The sequence below is a fragment of the Malania oleifera genome, unplaced genomic scaffold (assembly GCF_029873635.1).
Source record: "Malania oleifera isolate guangnan ecotype guangnan unplaced genomic scaffold, ASM2987363v1 ctg159, whole genome shotgun sequence".
Taxonomy (NCBI): Eukaryota; Viridiplantae; Streptophyta; class Magnoliopsida; order Santalales; family Ximeniaceae; genus Malania; species Malania oleifera.
Genome location: NW_026651733.1, coordinates 75,699 through 91,682, shown reverse-complemented (window position 1 = coordinate 91,682; position 15,984 = coordinate 75,699). Strand labels below are relative to the sequence as shown.

Here is a 15,984-nt window from a genome sequence, read left to right as displayed (position 1 = left end):
CCAACACCTTCTGAACATAACCGCCCTGAGATAACCATAATCTCCCTACAGTACTGTCACAGCGAATCTCCATCCCAAGTATTTTCATGGCTGAACCAAGATCCTTCATGTCCAATTCCTTATGCAATAGGTCATTTAATTGATTCACCTTAGTTAAATCCTTTGCAGCTATCAACATGTCATCGACGTACAATAACAAGAAAACAAAAGAACCATCCTCAAGTTTATTCATATAAACGCAGCAATCATACTCACACTATTTGTAGCCAATCTTCATCATATACGAATCAAACCGTTTATACCATTGCCTTGGAGACTGTTTTAGACCATAAAAAGATTTCTTCAACTTGCAAACAAAATTTTCTTTTTCTAGTTCAATGAATCCCTCTGGCTATACCATGTAGATTTGTTTCTCCAAGTCATCGTGAAGAAACATCGTCTTCACATCCATTTGTTCCAAATGAAGATAGTAATAAACTACCAACCCCAACACAATTCTGATAAAAGTATGTCGGACCACTAGATAAAAGATCTCATCATAAAATATCCCCTTCTTTTGTGAGTATCCTTTTGCCACCAACCGTGCCTTGAATTTATTTTCTTCCTTTTCAGATATTGCCTCCTTCTTCTTGTACACCCATTTGCACCCAATCGGTGTCTTCCCATCTGGAAGCTCCACCAACTCCCAAGTTTTGTTCTTATGCAGTGGTTCCATTTCCTCAATCATTGCTCTCATCCACTATCTTTCTCCTGGTCGTGCACTGCCTTTTGAAAAGAAGTTGGATCGTTGCAACAAGTAAGGAAAGCATAAGATACTAACTCATCAAAATCATGCCTTAATAGAGGTCTAATAATGCGTTTGGATCTCCATATATGAATATCGTCAACTTGCTGGTTTCTCAAGCTAGAGCTCCCTACAACAACGCGACCATGATCATTTTCATTGCCCTGAGCTTCCAACTCCACCTACACAACATGTTCATCACTGCCCCAGCTTTTTGGCTCTTGTTTATGTTCATCAAACTCTTAAGTACGCTTCACCATAGCCTTCTCATTAAAGACTACATCTCTACTGATCACCACCTTGTTTGCCACTGAGTCCCACAACTTACACCCCTTCACATCCTTTAGATATCCTAAGAAGATGCAATAATGAGACTTCAGGTCAAGCATAAACCTCTCCTCACTAGACACGTGGATATAGTCTTGACACCTGAATAGCTTCAATTTGGAGTAGTCTACTGCATTTTCTATCCAAACCTCTTGCACCACTTTACCGGCTAGTGATAGCCTTGGTGATCGATTAACCATAAAATAAGTCATACAAACTGCCTTGGCCTAGAAGTTCTTCAATAGCCTTGCATTCAATCTGATACATGAAGTCCTACCAGCAAGAGTCCGGTTCATCCGTTCTGCCACACCATTTTGCTGAGGTGTTCGGTGAACTATAAAATGTCTCTTGATGCCCTGCTCTGCACAAAACTCCATAAACCGAGAATCAACGTACTTGGTCCCATTATCCGACCTTAAGTATTTGATTCTCCTCCCTGTCAAGTCTTCCACTCCAGCCTTCTAAATCTTAAAATTGGCAAATGTACTAGATTTGTGACGCAGGAAGTAAACCCAAACCTTCCATGAGTAATCATCAATGAAACTAACATAGTACACATGTCCACCCTTTAATGCAACTCTAACTGGCCCCCAAACATCTGAATGTATATAGTCAAGAATTCCTTTTGTCTTGTGAGTAGCTTATTTGAATTTTGCCCTATTCTATTTTCCAAGAACACAAAACCTACAAAATTCCAACTGACATGTTTTCAAACCTTTCAATTATTTTCTCTTGTGTAGTTCTTTCATTCCATATTCTCCCATATGCCCAAGATGCATATGCCACAAGACGGTCTCATCTAATTCAGCATCCACGGTTGCAACTCCACCTACAACGGTAGTTCCTTGCAATGTGTAAATATTTCCATCTAGTTTCTGTCCTTTCATTACAATCAGATTACCTTTCCATACCGACAAGACTCTACCTTTGTACTTGTAATTAAAGCCATTGCAATCCAAAGTACCAAGAGATATTAAACTCTTTCTCAACTCAAGTATATGTCTTACATTACACAATGTTTATATAACACCATCAAACATTTTTATCTTTACATTTCCCATGCCAACAATCTTGCAAGAAGCAACATTACCTAATAAGAACTGATCTAGAATTTACTAACCTGTAAGTGTTGAACCACTCCTTGTTTGGAGCCATGTGATAAGAACATGTCGAATCAAGTATCCAAGAGTTCGTTAGATTATTCGACTCCGCTGAAACTGATAGAACATCACCATCCACTGAATCCTCTTCTTAAACAACATTCACAGATTTAAAAATCCTCTTATGCTTATTAGCATTTCCCTTCTTCCAATTTGGACATTCTGGTTTCACATACCCCTTTTTACCGCATTTATAACATCGGATTTCCTTCTTCTTCTTGGATTGATTTTGAGATTTCTGATTAGACCCATTTTCAAACTTTCCTTTGCCTCACTCATTTCTACCGTTTACCACAAGTCCTTCTCCTTCATCACATATTTTCAAACTTGGATGAAAATTTTACAAAGCATTTGTTACCTCTTCCAAATCAAGTGTTTCTCTTCCCCACGTAAGAGTGGTCAAAAGATTTTCGTAGGTATGAGTTGAGGGCAAAGAATTTAACAACATCAAAGCCTTATCATCCTCATCAAACTTCACATCAACTCTCACAAGATCACTTATGATTTGATTAAACGCATTGATGTGTTGATCTATACTAGATCCTTCTACCATCTTAAGCCAATATAAACGCTGCTTAAGAAAAATTTTGTTATTGAGGGATTAAACATGTACCGACTTTCTAACTTTCGCCAAATAGCCGTTGGAGAATCCTCCTCCATCACCCGATAGAGAACTTCGTCGGCTAAACACAAGCGTATTGTCGACGCTGCCTTTGCTTTCAAATCTAACCATGTTGCCTCATCCATTCCTTATTGCACAAGAATATCTTTCACTCTCCTTTGCATAAACCGAAGTTTCCGATTCCATCGAATTTGACAATGTCAAATCTTGTAGAAGACGATCCCACTGCCATAACAACAACCGCTCTGATACCAATTTGTTGTGATATGGATCGTATAATGAAAATGTATGACAGAATAAACAACAAGAAATAAATAACACAACAAAAAGGAACAACAACACAAAGATTTATGTGGTTTGGCAAAGCCTACATCCACGGAAGCAAAAGGCACACAAATTTCACTATGAAAATCACAATGTACACAATATACTTCAATAATGATCACTCTCACTCTCAAAATATGCCCAGATGACATATCTAGAGTTTCCTCAGAGGTTTCCTCTCGTTTTCCCAACTACCCAACGTTCAAAATTTAAAAATTTAGACAAACTGACGCAGCCCAGGGGCCTCTCGTCGACGAACACAAGGCTTCGTCAACAAGACAAAGAAGAACCTTTGTTGAAGAATACTGGGCTCTCATCGATGAAGTCAGGAGTCTCAAATTTCCTGCTCTTGGTAATTATTTGTCGACGAACTTCAGAGCCTTCATCGACAAACCTCTGTTGTTCTCTTGTCGACGAGCATAGGCCTTTCGTTGATGAGTCCTGCTGTGTTGCCCCCTTCATGTATTTCCTCCTTCCTTCTTTGTTTATCAAAATAGAAGTATAAGAGCCACAAATAACATAGTGCAAGAAACGAAACAAAAAAAAACAACTTAGATTTTATGTCACTTGGTGAAGTGGCAAGAAGGGATGTGAGGGAATTTTAAACAATAAGAGGAAAGAGGGATTTCTTGACCCCTTGGTAATTGCTTATATTAGGAATCTCAATATTTTACTAAAATCCCAATTTTTAATTGAAATTTGCGAGATTTTTAAACAAATGGAAAAAAAAAAAAAAAAAGGGAGGATTGCAATGGTTTGATTTTGTTGTACGATGCCCCCAAAAAAATGGAATGTCGACATAAATAACTTATCATATCTTTAGATTTTGAATGACCTAGAGTGATTTTAGAAAAGCTTGAACTAGACATTTAATTTTTCAAATCAAAATCACTTAAAATCTAGAAATATGATTGGTAGTCGAAAATATGACGTGATTAGGCTGTATAACCTAATAATTTATCATATTTTATCGAGTTGTATTTACGCTTCCTTTCATAGTTAATTAAAGTTTGACTATTATTATTTTCCATTTATTATTCCTATAATTTCAACTCCATCATTTATCATTGGAATCTTATTTTGAGATTTACTTTGTAACTTGTCAGCATCGATTTTATGGGGATTCCAAACCCTTTAAATCGATTGAAGAGGTCTTGAAAAATGTTACTATTCGAGGTTATTTCAACTCTGCTCAAGCTATAGCAGATTATGCGGAAGTGCTCACATATCTTAAAGAAACATTAAATGCAAAAAAGTCTCCAACAATTGTCATCGGAGGATCTTATGGTGGAAGTGAGTTACTACAAATCCTAACCTTTTGATTTAATCGACTAAACTCACAATCAAATACACAAATTGATATGCACAGAAAGGATAAGCACGATTCAATAATTAAATAAACGCGCATCATTTTTTTCAATTTACTTTTTTCAGTGCTTGCATCATGGTTTCGGCTCAAGTATCCCCACATTGCCCTCGGAGCTCTAGCCTCATCAGCGCCTATCCTGTGGTTCGACGACATCACACCACACAATGGATATACTTCAATTGTAACCAAAGATTTTAAAGTAATAGCAATCATCTATAGTTTATTAAGCATATATTTCGTATAAGCTAGTAAACATGCACATATATTGAATGTGATTGCATATGAGTAATGCCGCATGAAATATTTTTATAATTTTTAAGAAATTTTTCAAATGTATTTTTTAAAAAAGATATAAAAAAAAAAGATTTCATCATAATTTAGTTTATAAATATTAAAGAGTGAATTTTTGAAGTTATTTATAAATATTAATACTTTTTTAAATTAAAAAAAAAAAATACAAATATCGATGAGATACCATGTAACATCTTGTAATATAGGGGCATGGAAAGTATTAAAAATACAAGATATAATGTGGCAGTAACGCTCTAACTAAGATTATTAGAAATATTACAAAGCATTATAGAAAAAAAATATATAAGTAATTAGTTCTTATTCTAAAAGAATATGACATGAAAAGTATAAAAAAAAAAAAAATGCAAGATGTAATATGACATGAATGCTCTAATTGAGATTATCAGAAATATTACAAAGCATTATAGACAAAAAAAAAATTATACGTAATTAGTTCTTATTCTAAAAAAATATCAATATATGATTTCTTCCATGAAAATATTTAAAAGTTTATTACAATTTTTTAATTGTAATTAAAAATTTTATTGCCTGCTATTTTTTTGTTACCAACCAATTATTAATGAGTTTTTTTTATTTTTAATTTTTAAATTTATTGTTTGGAGGATACTTCTTGGTCCGCAATTTCATTTATAAAATTAAGCTTTTAGAAATTATATCACTATTTATTTCAATGATGTTAGATACTTCATAATAATTTTAGAAGAAATCAAGAAATTTACCTATTTTATTTTGGTATATATATTTTATTTAACATTTATAACACCATTAAATTTATTTATTTATTTTTCAAATTAAATGGATTTTATTAGATTCAATATTGACATGTTTAAAATAAAGGTTTTAAACATATATTTATATAGTATTATTGAATTTTACCTTTTTTTTTAAATACTTGTCTTACTTATAAAAGATAATAATATTATTTGTCCACATCATTTAAAATATTTGTATTTTTATATATGATGTGTGTATACATTCGTTTTTGTGTTCAAACTTTAATGTATCTAAAATAAATTTTATAAATGTATTTATCTAATTTTGGTAGAATTTATTTTCTTTTAAAAATATTTTGTATTGCTTTGAAAACTAGGGATAGTTTTGTCATAAAATGATTTACTTTATTCATATTTTTATTAAATTATTATATTATTTTCAGTTTATTTTATTTTCTAGCTAAATAGAAAATTTTTTCTTCACGTTCAAACTTTAAATATTAGAAATTATAAATGTAATTTTATCTAATTTTGGTTTAATTGATTTCACATGCACATATATATATATATATATATATATATATATATATATTATAGAACATTACTTATTTTAAACCGATATATAATAAATATATAAAATATATATCTTATAATATAATATTTTAATAATCTAAATAGAAATTTATCTTTCAAGAGCATTTTGGAACTTAGGTCAGTTGCTTTTATGCTATTTTAAACCATGCCCACATGCATGAAATCTGCTTGTCGTGAAGACTAACAAGGCGAGCACATATAATGCATGCAGGAAACTAGTGAGAGTTGCTACGAGACTATACGTGCATCATGGACTCAAATCAAACAAATAGGCTCTACGCCTGATGGTCTTTCATTCCTCAGCAGGAAATTTAGAACATGCTCGTAACTATACAATCTCTGCCATTGACTTCTATATATATAATACAAGTTTACATATAGATTTAATTTTTGTAACTATCTGATTAATAACATCTATGGCTTTGTGGATCAGCCCTTTAAACGACTCTTCAGAGCTGATGAACTACCTGGTCGATATATATGAAGGGGCAGCGCAATATGATCTTCCGCCATACTACCCAGTTAACAGGATATGTTCAGGTATTGATGGAGGATCCCAGCAAACTGATATTCTCAGTAGGATATTTGCTGGATTAGTTGCTTATATTGGGAAAAGATCATGCTATCACACAACTACTCCGCCAACAGAAACATCCTTGGGTTGGCAATGGCAGGTGACCTAATTTTTTCATCAACTTTCAAAATTTCCTTATTTTTCACTGCCAAGAAACTGCACTTTTCTTTTCTTAGATTAATAATTTTATTTGGAAAAGCAACAAGAAAGACACTACATTCTCTATCCATTGAATACTGTCAAACTTATTTTGTTACTTGGACCATCAATCCTTGTACATATAAGTGTTCAGTTAATTATTTTTGAGAGAAATTGCTCTTGGGAGTACTTAATTAATTCGATAAGAATTATGCTTGCATTTAACCAAATATAGTTGATGATGACTGATTATGTTTCTTTTATATAGACTTGTAGCGAAATGGTGATGCCCTTTGACTTTGCTACTGAAAAAGATAGTATGTTCTCTCCACCAACCCCATTTAATCTTAGTAGCTTCATTGAGGACTGTAACAAATCTTATGGTATCCCTCCCCGCCCTCATTGGGTGACAAGTTATTATGGAGGTCATGTATGTATATTTCTTTATCCATATTTATAAGTTATATGTTAATTTATAATGTTTCCATATATATTTAATTCTTATGTAACCTTATTTTATCATATCATTTCGAAAAATTGTTATGCTCTACAGGATATAAAGTTGGTTCTCCAAAGGTTTGGAAGTAACATTATTTTCTCGAATGGGCTAAGAGACCCTTACAGCATTGGCGGGTAACTTTAAAATTATAAGAAAGAAAAAGATGTATACTATGCTGTTAAAATAGATAGTTTAATTTTATAAGCTTATCAATCTACCTTGGAAACTAAGGTCATGGGTGACTTTGGTGATCCCAAGGTCACCCGTTCAATTCCCTTTTAAGGCACTATGTTGGTGAAATACCAGAGGTGTGTCAATGGGCGAGCGACTTTTATCCCTTGGGTTTGGTGTCGTCCCATAGTGTCCAAAGTGGCGCGATGGTGGCTGTAGTCCTCGGGTTGTCCAAAAAAAAAAAAAAAATCTAGTGTGGAAACAATATATTTTTCATTTTAAAAAAAAAATAGTGTTGATATATTATTTTATGGAATACTTACATGCTCTAACTATTTATGATTTTTGTTTGCATATCTGCTTGGTTGGCTATAGGGTGTTGCAGAATATATCAGATAGTGTTGTTGCCATCTCCACAATTAATGGTATGTATTAGATTATTTCATCTTAAATTATTTTCTGTTATAAAATTATATAGAAATTAATAATAAAATAAATGGAGATGAGCAAAAAAATAAATGAAGACGAGACTGAATTTTTATGTGGTTCGGATATACCTACTCTACGGGTAGATGGGATCAAAGTTTCACTATTTTAGGGGAGAATTACAAAGTGATACGAATTTGACCTTGTACAAAAATATCCATCTTTTACCTTATATATCTCTCTTTTTTCTTTCTCTCTTCTCTTCCTTATTTCTCTTCTCTTTCATCCGTTATATTCTCTTCTACGTGTATACCTCTCACCTCAATCTACTTCTTATATAGGCATATTGAGATCTAAATGCATGATAATATATTATTATTATCTATGTGAGTAATGAAGAGACATCAATGATGGAGCATCCATGTGATGCATGTGGAGAGTAGGTGGTTGTCAGCCATGTGATTGACAACCACCATGCTTTATTTTATAATACTCCCTCTTGGTTGTCAATCATATATTCACTCCTTTTGCTAAAATCTTTAAAATGTCTCATTTCGATGAGATGAACCAATTTTTTGAATGTTATAGTTGTCAAAACTTTGCTCAACAAATCAGTTAAATTATCAATTGATCGAATTTTTTGAACATCTATATCACCATTCTTTTGAAGTTCAAGTGTATAAAAGAATTTTGGAGACATATGCTTCGTTATGTCACCTTTTATGTATCCTCCTCTCAGTTGAGCTATACATACAACGTGGTCTTCATATAAAACTGTTGGAATATCTTTGATTGATTGAAAACCAAAATTTTTTTGGATATGTGAAATCATTGATCTGAACCATACACATTCTCTATTAACTTCATGCATAGCTAGTATTTCAGAATGGTTAAAGGATGTTGCTATAATCGTCTATTTTACTGATTTCTGAGATATAATAGTTTTTCCATAAAGAAATATATACTCAGCTTGAAATTTAACATTGTGAAGATCAGATAGATATCCAACATCTACTTATCCTACTAGTTTAGATTTGGAATCCAATGAGTAGAATAAACCCAAGTCAGATGTACCTCTTAAATATCGTAGAATGTGTTTTAATTCCATTCCAGTGTCGCCAAGTAGGAGCATATCTATATCTTTGTAGTAGATTTACAGAAAATGTAGTGTCGGGTCTTGTACAATTTGCCAGATACATCAAAGAGCCGATAGCACTTAAATATGGTACTTTAGGACTAAATAATTCCTCCCCTTTATCATGAGGTCGAAATGGATCTTTCTTAACATCAAGTGATCGTACCATCATTGGAGATCCCAAAGGATGAACTTTGGCCACATAGAATTGCCTTAATACCTTTTCGGTATATTTAGACTGATGAACAATAACTCTACCATTTATATGTTCAATCTCTAGGCCAAGACAATATTTGCTATAACAATTATAGAAAATCCAGATTCTGATCCTTTAATAAAAGTTCATGGACAAATTGGATCATTTATGAGTCATTCTTTCACAAGGTACTCACTTAATCGATTGTACCACATGCATCCAAATGGCTTAATTCATATAAAGATTGTTGGAGTTTAACTGAATATAAATTTCTGGGATTTGCTTCAAGCAATTCAAATCCTTCAGGTATTTTCATATAAATTTCACTATCCATCGATCCATATAGGTATACTGTTACTATGTCCATAAGACGTATGCTCAGTCATTCAGCGACTGCTAGCCCAATTAAGAATTTGAAAGTGATTTCATCCATTACGAGAGAATATGTCTTCTTATAATCAATTTCGGGTTTCTGTGAGAAACCTTGTACCACAAGTCTTGCTTTATATTGAGTAATTTCATTATTTTCATTTCGTTTGCGCATAAATACCCATTTCTATCTAATGGGTTGGACATCTCTTAGTGTTTGTACTACAAGTCCACAAACTTCTATTTTTAATAGAGTTTATTTCTGCTGTGATAGCCTCTTGAATTCCATTTTGACCAATCACTTCTATATCGACATTTATCAATAGATTTAGGTTCAGCATCCTTATTACTTTTGGTAATGTCAGTAGTTACTATATATGCAAATGTGTTATTGACAACTTTATTTCTATACCACATTTCTCCTATATAATGAATTGAGATCTCATTATTATTTCCAGGTATCTGTCTCTTTTCAAGGGATGTCTCTTCAGGAGTTTTCTCTTTAATTAGGAGATTCCTCTTCCGAAGGAATTTTCTCTTTAGGAGATTCCTCTTTGGGAGGTTCGATAATAGGGATTTCATTTTTAGGAGAAATGAGTTTGTGAATGTCGAATGGATTATTCACCTCTGTAACCTCTTCTAGAGTGTTTACAGATTTTAGTTTTCTCCATCTGGGAGTTTTATCTTTTGCACCATCAGACCTTCCATGTTTAACTTGTGGCTTAGGTTTATTAGCTGACTGTTATCCTTCAAGGACATTAATACATGTTGGAATATTTGTAGCAGGTATGTGAGATTTTAGTATAGCCTTGGTATCAGCAAAAGAATCTGGTAACTGATTTGCAATTCCTTCCAAATGTACAATCTTATTAACTTCCAGTTCACTTTGATTTGTATGAGAATCTAAATGAGATAAACTCATGGCATTCCCTACGATTTCATCCTGTGCTTTAGGCACTAATTTTGCTCCCTCTAATGTAAGGAATAATGTTTCATCAAAATGACAATCTTGAAATCGTGCTTTAAACAAATCACCCGTTAAAGGTTCAGGATATCTAATAATAGAAGGAGAATTAAAACTAACATATATACCAAACTTATGTTGAGGACTCATTTGAATTCTTTGAGGAGGGGCAATAGGAATATATACAACACAACCAAAAGTTCTTAAATAAGAAATATCAGGTTGTTGCCCTGAAACTAATTGCATAGGTGAAAGATTATAGTAAGCAGTTAGCCTTATATGGACTAGTTATGCAACATGAAGAAAAGCATGTCCCCAAACAGATAGAGGCAATTTGATTCTCATTATCATAGGTCTAGCAATGAGTTGAAGTCTCTTAATAAAAGATTCAGCTAAACCATTTTGTGTATGGGTATGAGCAACTGGATGTTCGATGTCTGTTCCAAGTGGCATGCAAGAGTTATCAAAAGTTTTGGATGTAAATTCACCAACATTATCCAAATGAATTGATTTAATTGGATAATCGGGAAAATGGGCTCATAATCTAATCAATTGAGAAAGAAGTCTAGCGAATGCAATATTACAAATAGAAAGTAGAGAAACATGTGGCCATCTAGAAGATGCATCAATTAAAACCATGAAATATCTAAATGATCCAGATGGTGGATGTATTGGTCTGCATACATCACTATGAATTCTTTGTAAGAAACTAAGAGATTCAAGACTTACTTTTGAAATAGACAGTTTGACAATTAATTTCTTTTGAGTGTAGGTAGTACACATAAAATCACTCGACAAAAGAATATTCTGGTTCTTTAGTGGATGACCAAGTGAATTCCCAATGATTCTTCGCATCATTACATCTCCAAGATGTCCAAGACGATCATGCCAAAGTGTAAACAACTTTGGGTCATTGCACTTCTGGTGCAAGACATTATATGATTCTACTACTTTAATCTTTGTATAATATTGTCCTGAAGATAAAGTTGGTAGTTTTTCTAAAATTTGTTTCTTCTCAGAAACAATAGCTGCCTTTATTTGTGGTTTCAATATGATATCCATTGAGTCTTAAATCTTTAAAGATTAACATATTTCTTCTGCATATGCTGGAATATAAAGCTTCATTGATTTTTAATAGAGTACCAATGGGTAACTTTATATTAGCTCTTCTAGAGTCTTAAATTATATTTGTAGGCCTAGATATTGTATTAAAATTCATTGAGGATATATTTAAATGATGAAAATATTTTCTATCTCGAAGAATTGTGTATGTTGTAGCACTGTCAACTAAACAAACTTCTTCCATAGGCATCTTAGACTCGCTCAAAGCTTTAGGACAATCCCCACTACAATACATATTTTAAAAATCCATTTTTTATCATACGGTAATAAATTCAAACATAATATTGCTTACTTTAAATTATTACATCATTGTTTTCATCTTGATTTATAAGAAAATTAACAACATCAAGATATACAGAGTTTGATGGTCCAGTATTAAAATCTATTGGAATAACATTATCAGAAAAATTTGTTTCAACTTCTTTACTCTTTTCCTTTTCTTTTATAGATGCTCGATATAGATCTACCAAGTGTCTAGACATACGATAGGTACGCGACCAATGACCTCTTCCTCTGCATCTGTAACATTTAGTTTCATGATGTCTGGGCCGCTAATTCTGATAATTTGCCCGCTTCTGGGGGTCATCCCTCTTTTGAGGTTTTGTTACCTCATGTCAATGTCAGTAATTATTTCAACCACGACTATGACCATACCCACGACCATACCTTCGGCCTCATCCTTGACCATGAGATGTGTTTACATTCACTTCAGGGAATGAGGGTCAAACCAGCTGGACGAGTTTGGTGATTTCTCATCAAAAGCTCGTTATTATGTTCAACGACAAGAAGACATGATATAAGTTTGGAAAATTTAGTAAATTTCCTCTCCCTATATTGCTGCTGTAGGAGCACATTAATGGGATGGAAGGTAGTAAAAAAATTTTCTAACATGTCTTCATCAGTAATATTTTCTCCACATAATTTTAGATTTTAACTAATCTTATGTAGATATGAGTTATATTCGCTCACTGTTTTAAAATCTTTCAACCTTAGGTGCAACCATTCATATCGAACTTTTGGTAAAATCACTGTATTTTGAACGTCAAACCTATCATTTAAATTTCTCCATAGGACGAGTGAGTCTTTAACAGTAAGGCATTCCATTTTTAACTCTTCCTCTAAATGATGTCGGATAAAGGTCATGGCTTTTGCGCAATCCTACAGGGATGCGGAATTTCCATCTAAAGTAGCATTTTTCAAGTTCATTACATTTAGATGGATTTCTACATCAAGAATCCATGACAAATAGTTGTTTCTTTTGATGTTAAGGGGAACAAACTCAACTTTGCTTAGGCTTGACATCTAAATAAATTAACAATAATAAAGTGATTTAGAAAAGCGAAATGTAAAATTTGATATAATAATGAGATAATAATATATTATTTTCACCATTTCGGGGTTACTTATTATTTTATTTATTTATTTATTTATTTATTTATTGTTTAAATTTGTACTATTCAAGAGAATGGTTCCAATTTACAATATTAAATTGTGGCAATAATTTTTCACCCATTCTAGAGATTAAATATATGGATAGCAAATTTAAATATATAGTATCTCTTTTGGAGATAAAGAATTTGACATGAAAGATTTGGGTAGTGTTAGGAAGATTCTTGGGATGGAGATTCGCAGGGACAGAGCTGCAGGGAGATTGTGGTTATCTCAGAGGAGCTGCGTTGAGAAGGTGTTGGGGAGGTTTAGCATGGACAATATTAATGCAAAATCAGTGAGTACACCATTGGTGAATCACTTTAGGTTGTCTACCACCTTGTGTCCAAAGAAGGATGATGATATTCGTTGCATGTCAAAGGTCCCATATGTCAGTGCAGTGGGGTGCTTGATATATGATATGGTTTGTACAAGACTAGACTTGGCACAAGCTGTCAGTATGGTGAGCAAGTTCTTTTAAAATCTGGGCAGAAGGCATTAGGATGCAGTCAAGTGGATTCTCATATACTTGAGGGGTACTACATACTTTGGCATTATGTTTAGCACACAATAGGATAATCCTTCAGTGGTAGGTTATGTGAATGTAGACTATGCGGGGGAGTTGAATGACAGGAGGTCTACCACATGGTATGTATTCACCCTTGTGGGAGGGCCTATTTGTTGGAGGTCCATGGTGCAGTAACTTGTTGCATTATCTACTACTGAATTGGAGTACATAGTAGTGGCCGAGGTTACTAAGAAAGCATTGTGGGTTAGAGGATTGGTCAAGGAGCTAGGTATTCAGTAAGTGGAGTTAAGTTGCATTGTGATAGTTAGAGTGTCATCTTTTTTGTGAAGAACCAGGTGTATCATGTGAGGACCAAGCACATAGATGTGTAGTTTCACAAGATTAAGAAATTGGTTTCTTCTGGGGAACTATTGTTTGAGTAAGTTTTCACGTATGAGAATGCAACAGATATGTTGACAAATCCTATTACAACAGACAAGTTCAAGAATTGCTCGGACTTGGTCAACGTCTTCAATTGCTAGATGGGAGGCGTCTCAACCTACTACCCCAGGTGGAGCTATGAGTTATGCTTTTGTATTTCTCGTAAGGGGTGAATATTCACCAAGGTAGATATTGTTGGAGTATATGGCTCATATTGAGTGGAATGCATGCAAAGGTGAAGCATGGTGAAGAAAAACAAGGAAGTCGGGCTATAGGAGGAACAATCAATGGTTTAATCAACGGTTTGATGAAACTGTCAACAGTTTTGTTTGGCGCAGATTTCAAATTTTGAATTGGGAAGATTAGTAGGTTGGGGATTCATAGGCAAAACCTCTGAGGATTGTTATAGGGGTATTTTAGGAACTTCCTAAGTTCTTGGTATGTGTAGGGTTAGCATATAAACAATATTATAACCCTTGTTTGAGGATTGATAGTGAAATTCAGCCGCTTGCTCTCGGGGATGTAGGCATATTATCGAACCACGTAAATTATTGTATTATGTGTTTATTTGCTTTCCATATTATTTGTGTGTGATTGTATTTTCATATTATTCATCATTGATTTCTACATTGTTTGATTCGAAAAGATTTATTTGTTCGTTGCGCATTGATATTTTGCACAACAATAATAAATAAATAGAAACCATAATAAAAAAAATATCCCTATGCAAGACCTAGGAGACTATGATATATACTTAATTTGGAAATCTCTTAATATAAACTTTATTTTGCAGGATCTCATTGCCTGGATATACTTATAGCAAACCAAACCACTGATCCAGAATGGTTGGTCATGCAACGAAAAGTCGAGGTTAAGATCCTCGAAGGATGGATATCACAATACTACTCAGACCTCTCTATTTCCAATGATTTTGGAGAATAATCACAATGTCTCTGGAAAATAACAATAAAAGATGGGTCTAATGCTACTTTACAAATAAAGAATTTGGAAGTTGAATAAAAAGAACTAATTTTTGTGGAGAATAATCAAAATGCCTGAATCAAAATCATCACAATTTGAAGGGTTTATACATATATATATATATATATATATATATTATATTATATGTGAACACGTAATAGTTGAATATCTAATTTAAATAAGTATTAACAATCACAACTATTTGAATATTGGGCAATGTATTAATTGTATGAATGAATCTCTACCACATTTATGTATGTTGACATAAAAAATCAACTCTCTATTTTCATGTTTGTAACTCATTATCAATAACAAACAACTGAGGGAAAAAAAGAGCATAAGAGGCCCTCGTTAAACTCCGATGGCCTTCTCAAATGCTTTAGCCAGTGTTGATAGTGAAAGAATGTAATCAGTATGGCCATGTTAAATCTTTCCTACCTTCCTTTCCCCCACCCTTCCTTTTTATCTTACTCTTTTAAATGATCTATATTAATAAGGAGTCACCCAATAATTTGGAGCGGGTTGCACCTTCATTATACCTTATATTAATAGGGAGGTTACTCCTCCATTTTGAGGGAGTTATACATCCTCATTCTTTAAATTAATGGAGGGTTACTTCTCAATAATAGGATCTAGATGAGTTATATTTATGATTTTACAATGCCTATTGACACCCCATTTTGTCTCTAGCGTTGCTTAGTAAAACATGGTTTCATTTTTTATACCTCTTAATTTTCAAGGGTCTCAAATTAGAAAAATTGGTTTTGGGTGACACTAGCAAAATAAAAATTTTAAAATTAAAAAATGCTTAAAAAGTTGAAAATCCA

General features: G+C 33.2%; 1 protein-coding gene across 1 annotated transcript in view; it reads left to right on the top strand.

Annotated features, from left to right (window-relative positions):
- LOC131147129 (uncharacterized) overlaps positions 1–15,118 on the top strand; it is a 28,192-nt gene extending 13,074 nt beyond the window's left edge. The window contains exons 2-9 of the mRNA XM_058096922.1: positions 4,324–4,510; positions 4,652–4,785; positions 6,417–6,529; positions 6,639–6,879; positions 7,186–7,347; positions 7,471–7,550; positions 7,963–8,012; positions 14,970–15,118. Coding sequence (XP_057952905.1) covers positions 4,324–4,510; positions 4,652–4,785; positions 6,417–6,529; positions 6,639–6,879; positions 7,186–7,347; positions 7,471–7,550; positions 7,963–8,012; positions 14,970–15,118 — 1,116 coding nt within the window. The remainder of the gene's footprint in view (positions 1–4,323; positions 4,511–4,651; positions 4,786–6,416; positions 6,530–6,638; positions 6,880–7,185; positions 7,348–7,470; positions 7,551–7,962; positions 8,013–14,969) is intronic.
- The last annotated feature ends 866 nt before the right edge of the window (positions 15,119–15,984 follow it).